This window comes from Gymnogyps californianus, chromosome 2, assembly GCF_018139145.2.
Source record: "Gymnogyps californianus isolate 813 chromosome 2, ASM1813914v2, whole genome shotgun sequence".
Lineage (NCBI taxonomy): Eukaryota > Metazoa > Chordata > Aves > Accipitriformes > Cathartidae > Gymnogyps > Gymnogyps californianus.
This window is the reverse complement of record NC_059472.1, coordinates 42,499,788-42,523,178: the sequence shown is the minus strand read 5'-3', so window position 1 is coordinate 42,523,178 and position 23,391 is coordinate 42,499,788. Positions and strand designations below refer to the sequence as shown.

Sequence of the window (23,391 nt, the reverse complement as noted above, 5' to 3'; positions counted from 1 at the left end):
AAAGTTTAAATGCTTGGCTCATTCTTTCAAAGAAGAATTTGGAGATTCACTGAGAAGTATACGGGACAACTCTCTACTTAAGTGCAGATATCCAATATGGCTCGGCTTGGAATAGCAGCTGTGCTGTTGGGTTCTCATTCACAGCATCAGAGTGGTTTCCGTAACAAAATTCCTTGGTTCACTGCAGTTCTCTAATCAATTTTCACTACTCCAAACTCTTTCTGAGCTCACCCAATAAAACTAAGCACTTTCCACCATAGGTTTTGCAGGCATAGCTAGAGGTTCTACAGGCCACAGAAGGTTGACTGTTTTCCAGCAGCACGAGAGTAACAACCTAAAGAAAGCTTTCATAAATGCTGTACGGCATTAATCTGGCCTGCAAAACCCAGTTACAGTGATGATGATCAAGACAGTAAGACTCTAGCTCTACAGCAGGCCTAACATTCAGGTTAAAGAGCAACCATAGGTGGAGGGGTGGGGAGGGGACCAAAAAAAAAAAAAAAAAGACAAGAGACCATGTACATAAAGACTTGCAGTGTCATTTTTGAAAAAAACACTTTCAAGGTAGGAATGCATTTATCAAAAACTAAGCTTTGCCCCATTACGAATGATTTGAAGTTTGGGTTCCTGAGCTTGATACTGGACAGGGGAAAGGGCAAGGGAAAGTGTCTTATATCTTAAATTATACAGCAGTATCATTAGGACAGTATTTAAAACCTATTATTAGAAGAATGAATAAGTTACAAATATGACTTTAAAATATTATAGCTAAATAGTAGTTTATTCAGAAGACCTTAATCTTCTTTCTTTTGTGTTTGAAATCGTTCCATTAAAGCCCTAAATATATTTCCTGGTATTTTCTGATGTTTTTCTATTAGAGCTTGGAGTGCTGCTTTTGTCTGTAGGGAAAGAGAAAAGTTTTTGGTCAGATTGAGTCATCTTTATATTGTTCATACATGAACACAATTTCTAGGCTCTTTTTCATCCTTTCAAATGTCACAGAACTACTGCAAGTTCAAAATACTATTTTTCCATATTTAAGCCCAGAGGATGTGTTTGTGGGATCACTGCCAAGAAACAGACCAACAAACTAGTATCTTTTATCTCTGGTAGCTGTGTTCACAAGCTCTATTAGTGATACGCAATAGTAAAATGACAATGGAGTAAATTAATGAAGAGACCTAGATCTATAAAACATGTCAGCGCCTACATGCTGTACTGCAACTCAGAAACTTCTGCCTATGCCCAGGTTTGCATGAGTAACACTCTTCCAGTATGCAAGAACTTTGCTTCTACACATGCTCAGAAGCAGCACTGGAAACACAGTTGTGTCTCAGCACATTTGGCTTGCACAAAGTCATTACCCCTGCACCCAAGTCCCCTAAAGGAGCTGGTCCTGTAAAGCACGCTTAGACCATACCTAAAATACTGCACAGGACAGCAGCATTCATTTTCACTCAAAAACGTAGCAGGCTGAGAAGTTAATAGCAGCCATGCTTATTATATACTCTCTATATAATATATAGTATATATATTCTTATTATATATTATTATTATATTTTATATATAATGGGAAAATGCATACTGTGCCATAGCCTGCAACATGAGATACAACTTTAAAATCACTCTAACTAGGATTCTAGGGGATTCACATTCTAGGGGCCTTACCTAGCAGCATTTGCACTTAAGTCAGAAGCAAGTGAGGGTTGGCACAAATGTAAGATGCCAAAGCACGTTTGAAAGTCATTTAAACACACATTCTCTCCTGAAAGCCAACAGTTCTGAAGTCCTGTCAGACTGAACCCCCAAAGAAACAATCAGTTTTCCATAACGAGGGCATAAGATAATGCAGATACACATTTTAAGATGTCATTTTGCAGAGATCTAATCAGAGGGTAAACAGATGAGGAGAGACAACTGAACTGACACCTGCATGGTCAAGAAGAAAAATCTCTTTCTCTCAAGTGAAGTTTTCAGAATGCTAAAAGTGACCATCTGTGGAGCTTTCAAAAATGGCTATTTCAGCTCCCTCCATCTGACTGCTCCATCACTTAACTGTTTTATGTCTCTGCACTGTGAAACCTATTAATAAACTGAATGAACATGAGGACCTGACAATCCTCTCTGTAAACCACCTAAATCTGAATTAGGGGAACATTCAAAAGTTAATTTATTGGGTGAGAAGTTGGAGGAAATAGAAATGGAAACACACTGTACAAAGCAGTGAAATGATTTACCTTAATTTTTTTTGTTGTATGGAATTTCAACAGTTTGTGACCACAGATTTGCTATATTTGAAAGGCTTCATTAGTGTCTTTCTAAAAGGACCAAGAACCAGAACACTTTCTCTGGGTGAAGTGCTTATGACTTTCTCTATCAACTCAGAGCAGTCTTATCTGACTGAACTTCTTCAGTCTCTAAAGCAAGTTTTCTCGAAGCAAATACAGGGTGCAGTATTGACTTTAAAAGGCCTAGAACATCTGCAAGGTGTAGTAATAAAAAGATAGTGTTTAAGAAGGGCATTCAGAGTTAAGCAAGTCCAAAGCCTACCATGATTCCACCGACTTCTATAACTAGCTCCAAGGCAGAAATCACTATCTTGACAAGAATATTCCAGTGTTTTCTATCAGAACAGTCAATATTTTAAATATATATATGCATATCTGTCTTACCTTTGCAGTTAGCTCCTCAGCAGTTATATTTGGTTCGTATGGAATGGGTTCTCCAATAAATGTACGAAGCTTGACTGGAAACCCACCGTACACAGGAACTATTGGCAATCTAATACGTTCATATAGTGACCTAAATATTTCTAATGTGAAAAAATTTAGGATGAAGGGAGAAAGCAGGAGAAGGAGAAGGGGGGGGGTGGGGAGGAGACAGGAAAAAAGAGAGAGAGAAAGAGACACTGAGATTATTCTGTAGTTTTTTCCCCAGTATGTCTTAAAACTGAAACTGGCTTGTCAAGTAATCCAGCCCCTGACTCAGATTCTCAAACGTGTCATCTCAAATGCTATTCTAGCCTTGACTTTCATTTCCTAAAAGCTGCGTTAATGCTACTGTCAGACTTGTTTCCACGCTAACTTGGTGTGAAATCTCTCCTACAAAGAGTAGCTGCAAAGAGAAGGAAGAAGAGGAGAAAAATCCAGTAGCTGCCTCTCCAGAGAAGGGAATGCTACACAATACAGGTTACAGTTCAGCTAATTCTACAGGTTAGCATAAGAAACTAGTATTGGAAGACTGTTCTGTTCAGTCCTGCGGAGGTCTAGAGGATCAGAAATAGTCTTATCTGTCTAAAGGCCAGTCATGCTGAAACGCTGAATTGCTCTTTCAGATCACACACTGGTTGCAGTGAAACAATATAAAAAGAAAGTTAACTCTGTCCCAGCCGAAACCAGGACAAGAGAAAAAACAGGTATTTCTATCAGCTCTAAGAGGACACATCTTCTTCCCCACATGCCCCCTTCTAAGCATATAGCCCAAATGCAACCAGAACAGATTCCTTGCAGAATGGGTGCTAATATTCTCTCTCTCAATTTTAGAGGTGTTGGCATAAGAAAATCCTTACTGACCAAGATGTGGAAATTTCTGTACACAACCTATAAGAACAAAGAATATTCCAAAACTATTGAAACTGGAGTAACGCCTCCAGTAATCAACAGAATTCAATTCCTCCAGCACCTCCAGCTACCAAATACAGGTAGCATGAATGATTTTGGCTTAAATTTCTGCTTGTTTGGGAAGGTTCTCCTGAACACAGCAACAATTAATTGCTGTTTATTTTCGTACAACCTGACGAATGTGTGAATTATTCTGCACGACTACATCAGATGCCTTGGCTTTCTCCATGCAATATATAGCTTTTAATTAGAGGGGGAGAGAAACAGAATTGTTTTGCTCTGCAGTCCTCTGATGAAGATGACGATGCCATACTTGAGGCAGAACATGTGGCATGGACGAGACTGTTCAGGCCCTTTCTGCTAGCTAGAAAGTTGGAGAATATAAAAAAAGGGGGTTTAACACTAGCAGATCAGCAGAGATGTGGGCTTCTAATCATCCTGGAGGTGAACCCTTCAGACATATACCCATCTATTCATGTGCTGGCTCAAAGTCCCATAGAGATGAGGGAAGAGAGCAGACAAATGCAAGGTTTTGTGAGGAACCACAGGTTTAGTGCTGAATAGTAAACCAACTACAGATTAAATATATTTCAAACCATTCAAAGTTTAAGTGCAGGCAGAGGTGTAAGCACAGAGCTTTAGGAGGACATTTAAAAGAAATTACATGTCAGTTGCAAACCCCTGTTTGCTTTGCTTCTTAACAGACAGCAGAAAACCTAGAGTTGGCCTAGCAGATATAAGCAGAGAAAAAAAGTGCTCTAAATCTATTTGCCTTTTTCTGGCTCCTTTTTCCTTTCTTCTACTGCTTCTGTGAAGGCACACTGTTATGTGGAGAATAACTTAGATGAGCCAATACCACATCTAATGCTGGTATTAAATCCTAATAACACCTCTGAACTCTACAGGAGAGCAAACCTCCAGAAACAAGGCTGTGTCAAATCTCAAATTTATATGGGATTATTTCTACAGAGATAGGCTAAACACATATGGAAAAATAAACTACAAAAAAATAGAAAATATCTTACTTATTCCTCCTAATGTCCTAACGCCTTCTCGAACATTTTGTGTAAACATAGGAATGATGGGCTAGGAGGGAAAAAAAATAATTAAGAATTTAATGAAGATAGCACTATCTAAAAAACTTCTACCTCACTTAAACCCAACAAGCAAATTAATTTCAGAAGTGTTTCTCAGACAAGGACATAGAGAGAGCAAAACAAGTATTCTTAAATTCTTCTGCAACCTTCTGCCGTGAGGTTTCAAGCTGGAGAATACCACGAGATTTCAGTGAGTCACTGTTTAAGCAAGTCCATTTTCTCAAAGCAGTCCAGAATTGCAGAACCTATGAGGCATTTAGGCCTTCCCTCGTCTAGCAGTGTTTGCACAGTCGTGACTTAAGTGGTTAAACCTCTTACCTAATTTGTAGTTATGCTCAAACGGAAGAATTCACAGGATTGGGACCCTAAACTTGTCTGATTCATCTCTGCGATGCTGATTGTATTGCTTCACACATGATGTGTCATATTCAATACATGTCCACGATTTACTTCTGCTGATGAATATTTGGAATGGTGTAGAGTATTTCAAGTTTTTATTGCTGTTTTTGAACTTGCAAACAGCTGTCAAGATTTACAAGAACCGGGAGGGGGTTGACTACTACATGAAGTTTTTAAATATCATTTTATAGTATGTACTCACTGTACATATCATCATCAGAAATACAGAACTCTTTATAGGATTTTCAAACATTCAGATTCTTTCAAACTTTTTTAAACAAGCATGGAGATAAGCTAGTAAATGAAACTTTCCAGACAGGTATGAAGTTGGGTTTTGGCGGGTGGGGGGAAGTCTGTAAATAATCCAATGCAACTATAGAGAATAAAAAGAAGTGCAGCTGCCTAAACTGAATGGTAACAAACTTATTTATTCTAGAACCATTTTATTTGGAACATCTTACTTTTGACATAGAGGTAGAGATTTTTGTATGTACCAAGTTGGTTTATATGACAAAAATTCTGGCAAACAAACTGCTGAAATGAGACAACTTCAAGAAGTTGAAGGTCCCAGTTTTAGACACATTTTTCTGATGGTTTAGACACATTTTTCTTTCCAGGAGATATGCTCACAATTAAAGGTGACTTAATGTTCATCTTTCATCTAAATAAAGATATTTTCCCCACTTTCAGCCTGCTTCCGACACTATTCCTATTCTACTGCACCTCTCAGGGTTTTTTTAGCGGGGGGATGAAGCTGCAAGACCTTTGTGAGTGCATAAAGGGAACTGAATACACATTCAATAAAATAAATATAACTAACACAACCATAGTTGAATCCCAAGTATGGCCTTTCATATGCTATTACAATACATTAGTAAAATCTGAATCTGTTGAAAATATCCTGTTTGAACAGTGTTATTTTCCTTCTGAGAAAAATGACACACACTTAAAATTGGGTCTTAAAAGTATTCTATTTCTGTAAAAAATCCAGAGATTTAACTAGTCTCTCTTTGACAGTACCTAAATATAAAACTCTTGGTATGAGACTTTCAAATTAGGTATATGCAGACCTATGGACATATGCACACATCTTTCAAGTACAAATATAGAATGAGAGGGACTCTGAAATGATTATTAAAATAGTTACAATTCAAATATATCATACACTTTCACAGTTTGCCTTTCACAGTTGGTCCCATAAGAATAATTATCTGCGTGCTGACCAAGCACAATGCTATATATTAGAATTGAAGAGACAGTTCACACTACTGAACAGCATCTCCTGCTGCTGCTGTATGCCCTAGACATCCCTTACTACCATAAAATGCCAATACAGTACATAGTGCCAGTGAGTCTATACTGTGCTGGGTCACAGTATACTTCAGCGATAGGGGAAACAGAAATGTTGATGTATGGTTGCTTCCCAACCATTCTGGTCATGGATTGAGCCATCACAATCCTGACCAGGTATGTGTAAAACAGCACAAGCTTGTAATGTAGAAACTGTCCTGGATTTCACCTCTCATTCTTTTAAACTCTGGATTTCCTGACCACACTATTCTTAGCTGACTCCAAAGCCTTCTTATCAAGAGCAACAAAAAGAGTCTTGAAATGGAGTTATGAGATCAAGTAGACCATACTCATGACACTCAGCAATGTAACACCAAATATATGATAATCAAAACAGCTTTCCTTGGAAGAAAGTACTAATAAGTTAGCATTCTTTGCTTCTCTTCTGTCATCTGTCATACTTACCACTTTTGCATCAATGGCCACCTGAGCAAAGCCCTGCCGATTACCCCAGATAATAGTATACATTTCATCACTGAAGAGTGCTTCCCGAACTCCACCTGGGGCAATGGCTATCAGATGGCCCTTCTTCAGAGCACTGACACATTCTTCTTTTGGTCCATGCATAACTCCATGTACGTCAAGCAATATTTTAAAACCTGTAGGGTAAGATAATATTTATTCAGAAAATGGTAATTCGTACTACCATTGAGTACAGATTCCCAACACAGAACACGATGGCTAAAACTTACTGGTCTAATAACCTGTAACCCCAAATCAAAGATGTTTCTAGAGGGACCGAAGCATTAAGTCCTGCTTATAAATTTTGGTCTAAAAAGTGGAAGATTTAGGGTTTTCAGTGGCTTGTTGTCATAGTAAAGTCAGGTGCTTTCTCACAATCAGGACTAAACTGGAAAAAACAGGCAAGCACTCTGTGACATCTTTCCTGTGTCCCTTCAAAGGAGTTGTTAAGTTGGCTCCAGGGCACTGGCTCCTTGCCCAAGCTCTACTTTTCAAACGTAGCACAGTCCTAATAAAGTGCAACAAGAGAAAATACTGCAAATCGTTGTGTTTTTTTGTTTTGTTAACTTTGGCAAACAAAGAGCAGTCTGTGCACAAGAAGAATGACAAAGAAAATGCAGCATTCTCTGTGTTACAGATCACTGCAGTAACTGACTCCTTGGTTCAGTCTGTGAGTACCCGGATAGCCTTTCACACAGAGAGGCATCTGGCAAGCCTGGACTGGATATGTTCATCTTAGGTTAAGATTTTTCATTTACTGAAGTTTTTAACTGTAAAGTTACATAAACTCCTCGTATCATCTTGAATTTGAAATGTCATACTGACCCTACTCTTCAAGAAACAGCAGAATATCAAAAATTTGCTTACAAGCATCAAATGGGTGCATACCTGATCAATTTATACAACTAGTCTAATGTGAAAGAACATAACTAGCATAAACCTCTGTTTGCAGGAAATCCATCATGTTCACTTGGTTCAATAAATTTTAAATTTATACAGTATTTATGAGTACTGCATACCAAAATGAGAACTTTAGGTGACTGAGCAGAACGGGAAAGATTACTTCTCTTTCTTGAAGTTTCCCACTGAGGCAAACAACCTTATCAGCCATAGACAAGGACACAGAACTGATCTAGTCGAGTTTGCCCCTCAATAACAGATCTTCATTTTTTACCCTCAGGTTAACAAATGAATAGTTGTTACTATGAACACACATTTGTTACACACACACACACACACACTGAAGAAGAGTCCAAATACAGTTAAGAAGAGAGATCTGTCTTCTCTTACAGCCCACATAAACTAAGGGCTTGGGAAGGAGAGCATGAGGCAGCATATCATCAGTTTATTCTTAACTAAACTCTGATCTCTAACTAGTCTTTGTAGTTGGTGTGAGTATAATTACTCCTGATTTATATCTATACACAATCGCGATCTGTCTGTAAACATGACAACAGAACGCAAACTCCATTACAGTTGTCTCATATTCTGCTGTGCCTGCCTCACACACTGCTGATGACACTAGCAGTCTTCATCTAGTAGCATTTGCACAGAGGACACCTGAAATAGAGTTTTCCTAAAGTAATTTAATTTCTCTCGGGTGCTTTGTTTGTGGGATCTTAAATAGCTGGTTTTTACAACATTTTACATTCCCAAACTAATTAAAGATCTCTGGAATGTACCTGGTGGTAGGAAGCTGCCTGTCTCTAAGCCCTTTCTGTCAGTGAGTTCAGGAGAGAGACAAAATAGTAATGAGAAGTGTTGAGCCGAGCAGGAAAAGAGACTCCAAGGAAGCAGAAGCTGTGAGGCTAGTTTTCCTTTCTGCATTGGACATGCTGGGGAAGGGGGGGGGGCGGGCGGGCGCGTGTGTGTGATAGAGCAACACCATGAGTCTGTCCAGTTCATAGGTCAGAAAAAAAGAACAGAATATAGACAGACTACAGGCAAAAATTTGTAATACAGAATAGTGGTGGGGTGGGGTTTCCAGTCTTCACAAAATTTCTCAGCTGTATTTCCCCCCTTGACTTTTAGTATAAACCTTATATTCTGAGCTGTACCTCATAGCCTACCCAGCAGATCATACATTACCATCAATATCTCTGCTCCAGTAGCAAAGAGGAAGAACCTGGCTCCGTTAGAGCAGCAGAGAGACAGGAACTAGTGCAGTGGCCCTGAAAGGACAGCCAGGGTACTCTGTGCCCAAGGCAAAGGTCGTCATGGAGTCAGAAGAAACACTGGAGTAGTACCTGGCTGTTGCATGAAAGTGACCAAAAATCTATTTTTCCACTTTACACAACAAAACACTCTCAAAATTATCTAAACACAGTTTTTCAGCCTTCCAGAGTATGCTAATTTTTCCAAATACCAAGAAGTCCAAAATTAATTTAATTCCACAGTTCAACATGGGCTCTGCCCTTTGCCCCAGCACAATCTTCTCCTATGTTCCACAACATTGTGTCTGCACCGATGTTTGAAAACCCTGTGGAGAGTACTCAGTACCCAGAGTACCCATTTAACACTTATCTCAATAAACACACTATATAAATTTCTCTAACTTAGCCCCAGTGACTGTAACATAGGGGCTGTCTGCTATGTGGTAGCAAGATGGCAAGGATGTCATTGTTTTTCTATGGTTGACCTTTAGGACCACAGACAGAGAGGAATCATTTAGACCACTGAATCCAACCCTCCACAATTGTAGGTAACCACGCATGTGTATCTGCAGAACATCTAGTCCACAAGTCACTTTGCAACACCTTGTGTATGTAACAGCCAAGAAGCCACAGCTCCTTTCCTCTGGGACATTACAGGAGAAGGACTGTCTTAGATCCCTAAAACAGCAGGCAACCTTTTAAAAAGGGGTCCCAGATGACTCTAGGAAGCAGACATCGCCCATACTATAGGAGAGGGTGATGGAGAAGAACACAAGTGAAATCTCAGTCCTCACTGCACTCTTTGGGAAAAGATTTTCTCTTAACTCAACCTTAGAGAAATCAATGTGTTCCTGAGCATTACACAGCTAAGAATCTAAAAGAACCAGAAACCACTGGAAAGTTTTTTTTCCTGTGACTTACCTCTGGTATTTAAAAGAAAAAGGAAAAAAAGAAGCCACAGGCCCATATTTCATATCCTTCTGCCCCAAAACACAAGCAACAGAAGCATACATAGTATTGATACAGTATAAATTGAGACAATGAAATAATTTCCTTTTGCATCGACGTGAAAGAAAGATGCATTAGGCAATGTTCAATAGGAATCTCCAGATATCTATAGGAGGTCTCCTATTAGGTTACATTCCCATCCGTAAGTTATCAAGCTGTATCTTTCAAGAATAAGCAGTAGGGAGAGGCATGTTTGACCCCTTGCTGGCTCATGCATCCCTTAGGAGGCACAGCAACCTTTTACAAACGCGCTCCAGTTAATTGCAGTTAATCCAGGACAGCAGTGCCCAATGCAGAGGATGCAATGAGACTGCGTACTGCCAATTGCATACTGGCATGGACCTGAGATTGAGATTCATGGGATAAGCCATTCCTCACAGCTATTCATAGTGGATTCAATAATCATAAAAACAGAAGGATCATTAAATCATCTAATCCAAGTGTGTCTAGCAGCCTACAGACTCCCCAAACCCACCCCCCACTTCTCCTGCATTGAGCATAATAACTTTTGGTTAACTAAAACATCTTCTGAAAAGGCATCCAATTTAATCTGAAGACTTAATCAAGATCAGGCAGTCTTAGTACTAGGATAAAATTATGGCAGTCTTTCTGGTTTGATTCACAAAGAGAAGTGGCATCTATCTGTGTTGCCAGTCATAGATTATTGTGCAGATTTTGAAACACAATCCAGAACATTATGTGGGCTCTTTGGGCTTGTCTTCCCTGAATAGGCCTAATTCATTCACAGAACCAGAGAATTATGTAGGTTGGAGGGGACCTCTGAAGGTCGTCTAGTTCAATCTCCCACTCAAAGCAGGTCCAACTATATCAGGCTGCTCAGGACCTCACCCAGCACAGTTTTGAAAGTCTCCAGGGATGGAGATTCCCCAACTTGTCTAGGCAATCTGTTCAGGTGTCTGATCACCCTCATGGTAAAATACCTTTCCACACATCTAATCAAAATTTCCTGTGTTATAACTTGTCTCTGTTGCTTCTCATTCTATCACTGTGCACCTGTGAGAAGAGTGCGACTCTCTTCTCTGCACCCTCCCGTTAGGTCGCTGGAGACAGCAATAGTATCTTCCCCCACCCTTATCTGGTACAGACCAAACAAATCCAGTTCTCTCAGACTCTCCTTATACATTGTGGGCGCCAGCTCCGCATCATCCATTGAACATGCTCTAGTGTGTCAATGTCTGTCTTGTACTGGGGAGTCCAAAACTGGACACCATATTGTGAGATGTGCTTGCACAGGTGCCAAGCCTAGGGAAAAAAACTCTTCCCTCAACCTGCTGGCTACACTAACGCTAAAAAAAGCTAGGCGTGCAGTTCATCATCTTTGCTGCAAGGGCACGCTGCTGACTCACGTTCAACTTGTTGTCCACTAGAATGCCAAAGTCCTTTCCTGCAAAGCCACCTTCTACCCAGGGTACTGTCGCATGGGATTGCTCCATCCCAGAGGCACAACTTCACGTTTGCTTTTGCTGAACTTCATGATGTTTCTGCCAGTTCGTTTCTGTGAAGGCACTCTGAATACCAGCTGTGTATCGACTGCTCCCCCAGTTTGGTATCGTCAGTGAACTTCCTGCGAGCATGCTCCAACCCCTCATCCAGGTGTGCAATAAAAACATCAAGCAGCACTGGTCCCAGTATCAATCCCTGAGGAATTAGGGACTCCTAGCTGTTAGCTAGGCGTCGTACTGTTGAACCCAATTCTTCAAGACCAGCCATTCAGCCAGATGTCTCTGCGATGCTACTAAACAATATTTGGGGGACTCATAAGTATGCTCACACGTAGAACCTTATTTTAAAGCAGAAATGGAGAAAAACAACACTCTCCCATTTGATAAACAACTGTGCATAAGTATTAATAGATACAATATGTAGCCAAATCTAAATTACAAAATAGGTTACATTAGTCAGCTGTATGCAGAAGATTTGATAATCAACTGAAATACTAGTCTGTTGGCAAAAGCAGTTGTACAGGCAAAGCCATGCAGTTATCAGTATGAAAAAGTTCAGTTTTCAGGGAATACGGCTGAAATGAAACTAGTAAATACTGGCAAAAGGACAGTTTTCTGATATGAATTGTTTCCACTAAAACCATCAGTACACTACAGAACACTCCTGTAAATCCACAAAATTAATTGTGGGGGTTTTAGTCACAAACTGAACTTCGGAAAAGAACTGGGTACTACCGTATTTCACATGCACAAAAACCAAACCCCTCATGTAAGTAGTTTCACCAGTGAGCAGTGTTTTTCACTAGGCTGTCCAGCCAAAATCTTGCCCTAAACATATTTTTCATTTTCTTCATGCTTCACCTCATGTTTCACACAAACTTGTTGGACACTTCTACAGCTTTCCTCCAAAAAAAGATTCTACTTGGAACAGTCTTCTTGGAGACAGGTTCCATCGCCCTCCATACTCAGCTGGGTGGGATACAAAAATACATCATCTCCCCAGACTAATATTGTCAACTTTAAGGGCATTGCTTCCAAACAGTTTATTTCTTAATCAGGTTACACCACTCATTCTGCCTATATTAATAAAAAAAGAAACATTTTATCAAAATCTGCTACTGATTAATACAGAGACAACTGTTTCTCCTATGATCTCCTTCTCTTTGTTTCTAAACATCCTTGAGTCGTTGGAAGGTGTTGCTCAGCCAGGAGTATGACCCATCCTTGCATGTGCCAGTCTCATAAACTCATTTGTGTTTGTAAAGAACATGTTAGAGACAGCTGTACTTCAAGACTTTCACTAAATTTGGCTGAATGTCTGTTCTAAGAGCTGTGTTCCTGTGGCAAAATTTTTATTAATTACACCTTAAAAAGAAAAAAAAAAACGGATTGTTTATAATGAAGTGTGTTACCTGGTAATCTAAAGACAAAATGATCAGCTACAACATGGCAGTATCTTTTCCTTTGTATAAGAAGTCTAGCCATGAAATAGACATAGTCAGCAGGAGTAGCTCCATGATAAAACACAATAAGCCCTGGTCCTTCAGGAATATTTTCGGCACCATGAAGCTCATAACCTGTTAGGAGTTAAAGGCATAACAGATGTCAAAGTTTGATACAATTCTATCCCAAAGAAACTAACTTGCGGCAAGTTGGCAAACTGAAACCCATAGCTATTGAGAAGTGGTAAAAGCAAAGTGACCACTAAAAGGTCAAGAGGTGACTTGCAGCATTTACTAAGTTGCTTTCACAGGAAATACAAGTTTCATTTAAAGCAGAAAAGCCACATCTAAAGAAAGAAGAACAACAAAAAAACCTGAAAACAAAACACCCAGTCTCACTGTCTTGAACTATATAATTTTTCCTTATTTTTTCAGTTCACTGTCTTCAAGGCTGCAGAGTCCTCTGAATCAACCATTCAAGAGAAATCAAAATAAGGATTGGAGTGGTGAAACACAACTATTTCAAGCTATTATTTATTTATGTAAAGTTCATTGCCACCAGTAACTGTTTAAGAAGATTTGACGTGACAACATCCATTTACATGTCTCCTTTTACTCCCGGGTATGAAGCTTATCTTTGTTATTTCTCTAAGAGTTATACTTGCTCCATTTTTCCATCACTAAGTACTAAAAGCTATTTGGGGCTTTATATGCTTAATTGAAACATACATGAACACACATAAGTTTCTTATCGAACTTACCTTTCTAATTAAGTTAACAGTGCAGAATATATTCAGTTAACACAAAATATCAAAACGCATCAGTATAGAACATATTCAGTTAATATTGAGCAGTATTGTTACAGTATCTTGTTTGTGTTTTTAAAAAAAAAAACCAAACAAAAAACAACAACAACAACAAAATCCCCAAACCTTGTGTCGTGGTTTAACCCAGGCCAGCAACTAAGCACCACACAGCCACTCGCTCACTCCCCCCGCAGTGGGATGGAGGAGAGAATCAGACAGGTAAAAGTGAGACAACTCGTGGGTTGAGATAAAGACAGTTTAATAGGAAAAGCAAAAGCTGCACACACAAGCAAAGCAAAACAAGGAATTCATTCACCACTTCCCATCGGCAGGCAGGTGTTCAGCCATCTCCAGGAAAGCAGGGCTCAATCACATGTAACGGTTACTTGGGAAGACAAAGCCCATCACTCCGAATGTCCCCCCTTCCTTCTTCTTCTCCCAGCTTTATACGCTAAGCATGACATCATATGGTACGGAATATCCCTTTGGTCAGTTGGGGTCAGCTGTCCCGGCTGTGTCCCCTCCCAGCTTCTTGTGCACCCCCAGCCTCCTCGCTGGTGGGGTGGGGTGAGAAGCAGAAAAGGCCTTGACTCTGTGTAAGCACTGCTCAGCAGTAACTAAAACATCCCTGTATTATCAACACTGTTTCCAGCACAAATCCAAAACATAGCCCCATACTAGCTACTACAAAGAAAATTAACTCTGCCCCAGCCAAAACGAGCGCACCCTGTCACTTCTTCCAAAGTTAATCAGGTCTGCAATTCCCATTCCACTTTTTTTTTTTTTAATTCTGAAGGTACCTGTGGAGCCGCAACATACTGCAAGCATATTATCTGTACCATCCCAACTGACCACTAACTGTGCTCCATGCCAGCCAATCATAACAGAATGATACCTATATCTAGCACTTTCATAATATATGTAAATTTACAGGTATCACACACCAGTTTTGGGCTGTTTGGTTGTGGGGTTGTTTTTGGGGTTTTTTTTTCCGATGCTGTGAGCTTTCAGGATGAAAAGTTCTTCCTATGATATACTGATTAATCAAGTGGGGCAAAAAAATAATCACAAAACATTTCATTCTTTAGCAAGAGAAGTGTGTAGAGAACATGGAAGCAGCTGGCAGGGCAGAAAAAAGTCACAACTGTCGATGAGGGACTGGATAAGAATCTTTCCTGCGCAAATAAGAAGTTAGACCTTATAAAAAGTTACTAAGGATGAAAAGAGCCAAGGCCTTAAAAAAATCATTTTCTTATGAAAAAAGTAAATAGCTTTTTATTATGAAGTGAGCATTTTAAGCTCTTTGATGTAGCTGTTGATTTTGATCTAGTGTACTTTTCTAGATTTGAAAGTTACATCTTAGTCTTACAAAGCCTATCTGATACAGCCACTGCACCATCTGGTTATCAATGCCTTGAAAACCCACTTCCCTTTGACTAGAGAACAAATAGAGATGATTTTCAAGAAGGATTTGTTCTTTATGTAAATTGCTTTTAAACATCTCTTTCTCCTTTAGCTGCATCTAGACTGAATGGTTCTGAAAGAGGCTTATGATTTCCTTAGAAAGAAAAGCCAAATCATTTATTAAGTCTGTCTTTATAAAAGAAATAATAGTAGAAGGACAAGGAACAGAGCCCTCAGTTTTGACATTCTAGTAGAGAAAGCAGTTGTCAAAAATACATAGATGGAAAGAAAATAAAAAAATTAGGGTTCTGTAACAGTTTTGGGCTCTAAAGTCAATTTGAAGTAGCAACTAGTGAGGGAACTGACACTAAGTGCTCCTTTTAGCCATCATTTGGCATTATACGTAAAAGACTGGTTAAGTGCAATTAAATTATGCTACCGTGCTGACATACTAGCTATCAGGGAACAAGCATTTAACTTCCAGTATTCATATATTGACTCTGAAATAATACAGTTAATTGATCTAATTTTTAACATAGCGAACATTTCAGGTCCTCCTGGAATGAGAAAATCCAGGAGTAGTTATAAAAGGTAAAAAAGAAAAAAAATTAAACAATTAAAAGAAATAGCATATATATTTAACTGGATGAAAGATCTCATTTTGTAGCAGCAAAGGAATAAATGCATAAGACAAAAAATTTTACATCCAAAAAAGTCTCAGTGGCTTTTTTTCTCCCAAGCACCACTGGCAGTCATTGATAAAACAGAAAAAAACTGGCCTGAATTTTAGATTTCATGCAACAGCAGCAACAATCGGAAATATATTGATAATCCTGAAAGGTAAACCAGGAATAAGAGCTTCAGCAGTTTATAATGAAAAGCAGTTTATAATGAAAAGTCAGATGTCGCTTACCATGCCATATTCTTCCATGTCCATCCCATAGGGTAGCCAACATTTGTTTTGCACCATCCCAAAAATCATTGGAATAAGCTTCCCTTAGTTCATTCTTCCTTTTATAAATATGCAGAAGGAGAATAGAAGTGTAGAAGAGGATGATGATAACTCCCGGAAGTAGAAAAACTACTGCGAGTGGAAAAAGTACCCATAAAAGGTAGACTGCATAACTCAGATAATCTTCAATATGCTCCACGCCAGTCCATTCTCCCAGAATGTAAGTCAGGCAGGTTAAATAGGACATAGGTATCGGTCCTGCAGTACAGGATTCATTTCCACCTATCATCTCCTGTTTAATTAAAAAAAAAAAAAAAAAAAAGGCAGACTAATAAATCCTCAAAAAAGATAGACTGCCCATAGTGTTTAATCATACAAAAAACCTCTCTGATGCATTTTATTCATATACCATTTACCCCACATCCCAGCAGCACCTATTAGAAACATAATGGTTCATACAGCAAAACTTTTACTTGATTTTTTCAGTCCTTTTCTTTTGTGTACTGGAAATGCTGACAATTCCAATCGAGAAAGATAGTGCAATTGCTTAATCTCAGGCTAAGATTTTATCTCATTAAAAACTGTTCAACTTACGCAGATCCAGAACATTTATACTGTTACCAATACCAGTTTATACTGTATTTTTGGTTTTCAGAAAGCTGCATTGATTAGTCTTATTTATTGTTCTACACAACACACTCAAAACCTTCTCCCAAGCACTTATTACAACAGGGAACAGCACAATCTCAAATCCAGTGCTACAAAAAAAACTACTGAACACTTCCACCATCCACAAGCGTACGATGACTCAGGAAGAAGATGGTCTCAAATAAGCAAGTCTCACTCCTATAGACACCTGTAACTGTACCTGGAAATTTACAGATAGTGAAATGCCAATTCCAGAGCACACTACAGAGAGGCAGCAGAAAGGACAAGGAAAAAACATCACAAAAAGTCCTCTAAAAGTTTTAACTGCTCTGGCTTTACTGTGTCTTTGTGTAAGAATCTCTCCTCTCCAATGCCAACTCCTGAGAAGTTTTAGGGCTAGACGTCTCTGGGCTGGTATTTCAGGCTTTCTATAATTTTGGAGCAACACTTTTTTCTTAGCTTTGTATGATTCAGGGGAAAACTTGCTATTCACTTCATCTTACAAACATGAGACAACCTGTATGCTTGGCTATTTTAGCTACAGTTCTAGAACAACATCAATAATACCTTTGGGGAAAAAAGTTATCCTCGTCTAGAATAAAGTTTTGGTCAAGACTTGAAGTAAATGTTAGTCAGGACCAAGAAGAAAAACACGTTGCAACTATAATGTAGGCTTGTAGACAGAAACAGATTAACAATAATTTCTGAAAGAATCTAAGCTTGGGGTGGTTGTGTTTTGGTTTTTTATTAAAATGTGACTTCCAGCATGTATGATTGCAGAGTTCCTATGCCTAGGTAGTCTATCACTCCTTTAGTGTTGCTCTGTTTTTGCAAGCAACAAGTGACTGAAATTCAGAAGATAATTTTGCTAATATTATCAGAACCCCAGTGACAACAAAAACTACGAAGCAGATCAGTTTTATTCCACGTTGCTATGAGATGTTGAAACATGTACTGGAGCAGAACTCATCTCACCTATTTCCTGATCTCAATTTTTCCTCCCATTCTGATAGAGCAAGGATGTCCCTTTTCCTTCTGTTTTGAAATTGGCCTCTAACCACATTGCTCAAGATGATAACTCCTATCAATAAACAGAAGGCTGATCTTGTGACAAGGACATGCCTGTTCCACTAATTCAGGCTTACAACATTTTGCTCCTCAGCATGTTCTTGAGGATAATGTGATGAGCAGCTGATTTATCTTCAGCGATGTATAAGCACGTAGCATTAGTGACATGCACTTCACTGATTTCATGCACTTGTGTTTGGGGGTGTGAATTAAGGGGGAAAGACGGGAGAGCACAAGCATGTGGGAGAGCAAGAGAAAGCTCCTTCCTATTCCAGTTGCCAGAGCCGAACTCCAGAACCTGTCAGGCAGCAAACACCCACAGCAAGTACAAGAAACACAACTTGTGAGACCAAGCAGGATTTAGGAGTAGCATTCAACACTACAATATTTATCAGATTGTTATGCCTGGACTTCTCCAGTGCTTCTACTTACTAGCTAGAGAACAATATGGAGCATGGGTTATGGCACAGAAACATTTTTCAAAACTCAGAGATGATTATATAGCTTTAAAGATTACTTAAAGTTATACTGTCCCACCTATTATACTTTTAATTGTTTATGGCTTTCTCCAAACACAAAATCCTCATCAAGTAAATTTAAAGTCCTGTCCACACGTCAGCCTTGCAAAATATTACCTGTCCTTTTGCCTGTAATGTTAGATGCAATACCTCAAATGCAATCATCGCAGTTTTGTAAGTTTATTTGCATATCTGTGCACTAATCTGTAACAGAAATTAAAATCTGACATCTTCTTTGCTGCCAACCACAGAGGTAACGTGACGTACTGCCTTCTCTTAGGGACAGTCAAGTCTACTCTGAACAACATTGTTTCCTCATCTTGAAGAGAATCATAGAATAATTTATATTGGAAAGACTCATTGGACAGCACTTGTCCAACGCCTTGCTAACTAAGGAGTTAGATCAGGTTGCTCAGGGCCATGTCCAGTCCAGATTGTAATATCTCCATGGATGGAGATCCCACTGCTTCTCTGGGCCCCTAATCCAGTGCTTGACCACCCTCATGGTGAAAATGTTTTTCCTTATTCTAGTTAGAATTCCCCTTACTGCAATTAGTGCCTGTTGCCTCCTGTCCCTTCGCTGAGAAGAGTCTAACTCCCCCCTCTCTATAACCACTTAAGAGCAGCGCAAGATCCTCTTTAAGCCCTCTCTTCTTCAGGCTAAACACACGCAGCTCCCTCAGCCTCTCCACAGACACCACCTGCTCCAGCCACCTAACAATGTCGGTGGCCCTTCTCTGCACCCCTTCCAGTTCGTTGGCATCTTTCTTGTACTGTGGGGCTCTAAACTGGACTTGTGGTCTCAGAAGTGCTGAAAAGAGCATAATAAATACTTCCCCGATCTAATGGCTACGGCCTTGCTAATGTAGCCCAAAATGTAGATAGCCATCCTCACTCATGTTTGACTTACCGTCTACCAGATAAAGGCCTCCTCCAGGCCTTCATCTCCTGTAATTTTGCTCCCCCGAAGCAAGTCCAGCATTTGTTCTGACCACCCATGGTACGTCCACAAAAATACTCCGTATCCAATCCCAAGGGCGATTTGTGTTACTGCCACACTGAACACCCTACCAAAGGCAATGGCAGTGAAGAAGGGAAGACAGATTCTGTCTCCATGATCAAAAAAAGCACAGGATGCTCCACTTTGAATAAAGGTCTAACATAGTTCATATACGCTACTAACAGATAATGTCATTTTGGTCTGTTCCAGCTTTACAGCTGTCTACTCTATGACTGCCCAGAGCAGGTAAAATTACAAAATAAAGCTCACTGTCTTCCAGAAACACCAGCAATGTCACTCTGATTAGGACCTCATTCAAGCAGAGAGAGACTATCCTGCCCTCCTTGTCAGAGGTTTTCTGACATCTGCCACCATCCAAACCTAAAAACTACAATGGGGTGCAGTACTACTAAGTCTCACCTTTAGCCAACTTACAGGCAGAATCCCTCTGTAATACAAGCATACCCTTAAAGGACGTCTTATTTTAAACGACATCACTAACACATTTCCTGTTGTGCAGTTCAAACTAAATATTTTTAAGTTCTAACTTCCTAATAGAGCAGCTTATATATATTTTCACTAGATGAAAAAGATGCAATTTCTCATTTGACTAATGACAGTGCACGCCGATTTATGCTTATGCTTAAGGCTTTACGTCGACAGTGAAATGGAAACAAGGCTAACATACAATTCCCTTCACTGACTTCTAGCATACGATCCAGAATAGTCCTTAACTAAACTACATGAGTGGTCTTCAGCTCTAGTCAGCAGACACTGGATTAACTGAGACCCTATTGATCATGCTAGAAGAAGCAATTATGGAAAGCAACATATACTGCCTGTAAACCACACACAGCACGATTTCAGCATGTATATGAAATGTGTAAGTGGAACCTCTGGAGAACATTCCAGTACCTCCAAACTAGAAAGATACTGCAAAGCAACAGCTACGACATGCCCCTGCCAACAGAAATACACCGCTTTGCACTACATCAGTCAGTTACAGAGAGTATTTCTACCAGAATTAGCAATGCCACCACAAACACAAAAAACCAGAAGACCCTGATAATCCTGCTAATGGCATCTGCGACTGGAGAGATCCTAGAAGTCAGAGGGTGGGTTTGTCCTTGTTTTGAAACAACGACTGGCCTGCTTCTTGCTTCTGTGACAGCAGGACAGTGGATCCTTCTGCAGGAGGCTGGAGGGGGCGGCGGGGGGGGGAGCGAGTTTCTTTCTTCTGACACGAAGGACACAACCCCAGCCGGGCTGACCCAGTTAAGCGCCTCCCGGCCTCCCGCCGCTGCCCTCGCACCGTCCCGCACCGCGCTCTGGCCGCAGTCCCTGTCCCGCCCGCAATCAGAGCAAGGCCCCAAGCTCGGCGGTGACCAAGGCAAAGCCACCTCCCGCCCGGGGACCTGCGGGGCCGCAGCGGGGGCCAGGCCCGGGACGGGGCCCACCCCAGCCCGCCCGGCAGCGCCCGCTCACCTTCCCCTGGCGGCGGCGGCTCCGGCTCCAGCCCCGCGTCCCTGCCGGGGCCCGGTTTTACTTCTCCGTCCGCCGCCCCCGCGGAGGCCGGGTGCCCGCGGGGCGGCCAGGCTAGGGCGGCTCCCCGCGGCGGGGCGGAGGCGGGAGGGCACCGTGCCGCCGGCGGGCGGGAGGGAGCGGAGGAGGCGGCGAGGGGCGCGGAGAGAACGAGGGCGGCGGCGGCGGCGGTGGGGAGGGGACGGGAGGGGGGAACTCCGCGCCGCCGGGGGCGCGGGAGCCGCCCGGACCGCATCCGGCACGCACCGCCCGGCGCTTCCGGGGGGGAGAGAGGAGCAGGCGCCGCCAGGGGGCGCGCGCTCCCCGCAGGCGGGGCGGGTTGGCGGGAGGTGCCGCGTGCCGCCCGGCGTCGCGTGCCGCCCGGCGCGGCGCGGGTGGAGGGCGCAGCCTGGCGGGGCTTGGCGCCGGCAGCCGGCCCAGAGCGGCCCTTACCGGGCAGGACCGGCGCTCTTTGGTGTCCCTCGCCTGCCGCCCGCAGGCTTCCGCTGCTGCAGCGTGTTTCACGGCCGCTCGCCCGGTGTGCAGCCGTTGAAGAAAATGGGTTCCGCACGGTCACCCTGCTGCTTCTGTCACCAGGTCACCTCTAACCCGTCTCCCCGCTAGCTGCGAGTACCGCAGCCGGGGTTTAATTCCCCTTTTCCAGCTCCCCCAGGTGCCCGTGAGTGCAGCAGCAGGCACACTGCTCTGGTTCCGGGAGCCCGCTGCTGGAGCTGCCCCCGGCACCGGCGCGGCTCCCGCCTGCTGTCAGCCTTCCTGACGCCTTGCGGGTTGGACATGACGGTCTGAGCGCTGTTAAGGTTATTTCTGACCGGGTCTGCAGCCATGGCTACGATTCCTGGATCTACGTGTAAGGCAAAAAAATAAAAATCAATGGAAGAAATAAGGGGTATTCCAGTTACACCAGGCGCGGCTCCAGACACACAGGTTCATGTAGCTACCCCACCAGCTGGACGGAAACGCTGCCATGAACTGTGCCCTCAGCTTTAGGTGAGATCACCTTAGCCAGAATTGGCTGCACGCTCTTTCAGATCTTTGCCTGTCATGCTTTTCTGACTGGCTGTCTTTTACATTTACACAATCTGCCTGCTCGACTTCTGTGGTTGTTCAGTTGTGCATTTGTAGAACTATATTTGCACTGTTGTCCAATTAATTTATTTTTCCAATGTTAACCAGTAGGATATTTTTCCCCAATGCAAAATCTTCTAGTTTGAGCTAGATAAACCTTATATACAAAAAGTTAAGAAGATTTCCTTGCATTGTTCATTGGGCAAACTATACCCAAAAAGAGTATCCAAGGCTAGTGCTCTGTTCTGAGTTGCAGCACAGGCCCTAGCAGGCACAGGTATCAGAGGGCATGGAGTTTGAAAGGTTGTGCAAATTCAGATGACTAAAGTGTTTTAATTGATCATAGAATCATAGAATCAACCTAAAGTACCTTTAAGATCATTGAGTCCAACCGTTAACCTAACTGCTAAGTCCACCACTAAACCATATCCCTAAGCGCCATGTCTACATGTCTTTTAAATACCTCCAGGGATGGTGACTCAACCACTTCCCTGGGCAGCCTGTTCCAATGCTTGACAACCCTTTCAGTGAAGAAATTTTTCCTAATATCCAATCTAAACCTCCCCTGGCACAACTTGAGGCCATTTCCTCTTGTCCTATCACTTGTTACTTGGGAGAAGAGACCAACACCCACCTCGCTCCAACCTCCTTTCGGGTAGTTGTAGAGAGTGATAAGGTCTCCCCTGAGCCTCCTTTTCTCCAGACTAAACAACCCCAGTTCCCTCAGCTGCTCCTCATAAGACTTGTGCTCTAGACCTTTCACCAGGTTCGTTGGCCGCCTTTGGACACGCTCCACGATGATGCTAATGTGCTTGAAAAATAGGATAGGATAGTCAGAGAATGATGCTGTCTAGTCCTTCTGCATAGTTTCTGCAATACAAGGAATGCTTTCAGATTCTGGTTACTCTTAATACCTCTTACTTTTTCATATGTGTCCATTTTATTATTTGATAGCCCTTTCTTTTAGTTCCTTTTCTCACTCAACTTAAGCTCAGGCTTTGAATTTTAGCTTATATTGTTGGAGCGCAGTATGTAAGACTTCATGGTTTGAATTCCTGTTCATGTCCAGGCATATCGGTCAGCATCTTGATTTGCTTTTATCATCTCCTATGCATGTTGGGTCTCTGCTGGGAGAAAAAATATTTCTGACTGTATACAGCAATTATAGTTAAAGTGTTAAAGTAAACATTCCTATGTCTTAGGACAGATTTGAGATTTTTTTCAGGACAGGATTCTTGTCTTTTTGTTCCAGGGAAATAACTCACCTATCTATCCTGCTCCTTTCTTCAGATGTGCAAGAAATATTTGTGGAGAAGCAGCATGGGAAGAGGAAGAATTTATTTTAATCCAAAGAGTAGATTTAGTTTTCTAGTGAAAATGGGCAAACGTTGTAT

General features: G+C 41.5%; 1 protein-coding gene across 2 annotated transcripts; it reads right to left on the bottom strand.

Annotated features, from left to right (window-relative positions):
- Positions 1 to 516: 516 nt before the first annotated feature.
- Positions 517 to 16,445, bottom strand: LOC127013822 (transmembrane protein 68-like). 2 transcript variants are annotated; one of them, XM_050892857.1, is made up of 6 exons: positions 16,118 to 16,445; positions 12,965 to 13,129; positions 6,872 to 7,065; positions 4,646 to 4,706; positions 2,673 to 2,812; positions 517 to 899 (listed from the first exon to the last, which is right to left on the bottom strand). In XM_050892857.1, exons 1-6 carry the CDS (start codon positions 16,443 to 16,445, stop codon positions 795 to 797), a joined length of 993 nt encoding a protein of 330 aa, XP_050748814.1. In that variant the 3' UTR covers positions 517 to 794. The 2 variants fall into 2 exon arrangements, with proteins under 2 accessions (XP_050748814.1, XP_050748815.1); XM_050892858.1 differs by lacking the exons at positions 2,673 to 2,812; positions 4,646 to 4,706.
- Positions 16,446 to 23,391: the final 6,946 nt, after the last annotated feature.

Excerpts from the sequence above, each read along its gene's own strand:
- LOC127013822 (XM_050892857.1), bottom strand. The coding sequence starts at position 16,445 with ATGATAGGTGGAAATGAATCCTGTACTGCAGGACCGATACCTATGTCC. Across the intron at positions 13,130-16,117 it reads ACATGGAAGAATATGGCATG|GTTATGAGCTTCATGGTGCC; the intron begins GTAAGCGACATC and ends AACTCCTAACAG. Across the intron at positions 900-2,672 it reads CTGAGGAGCTAACTGCAAAG|ACAAAAGCAGCACTCCAAGC; the intron begins GTAAGACAGATA and ends CTTTCCCTACAG.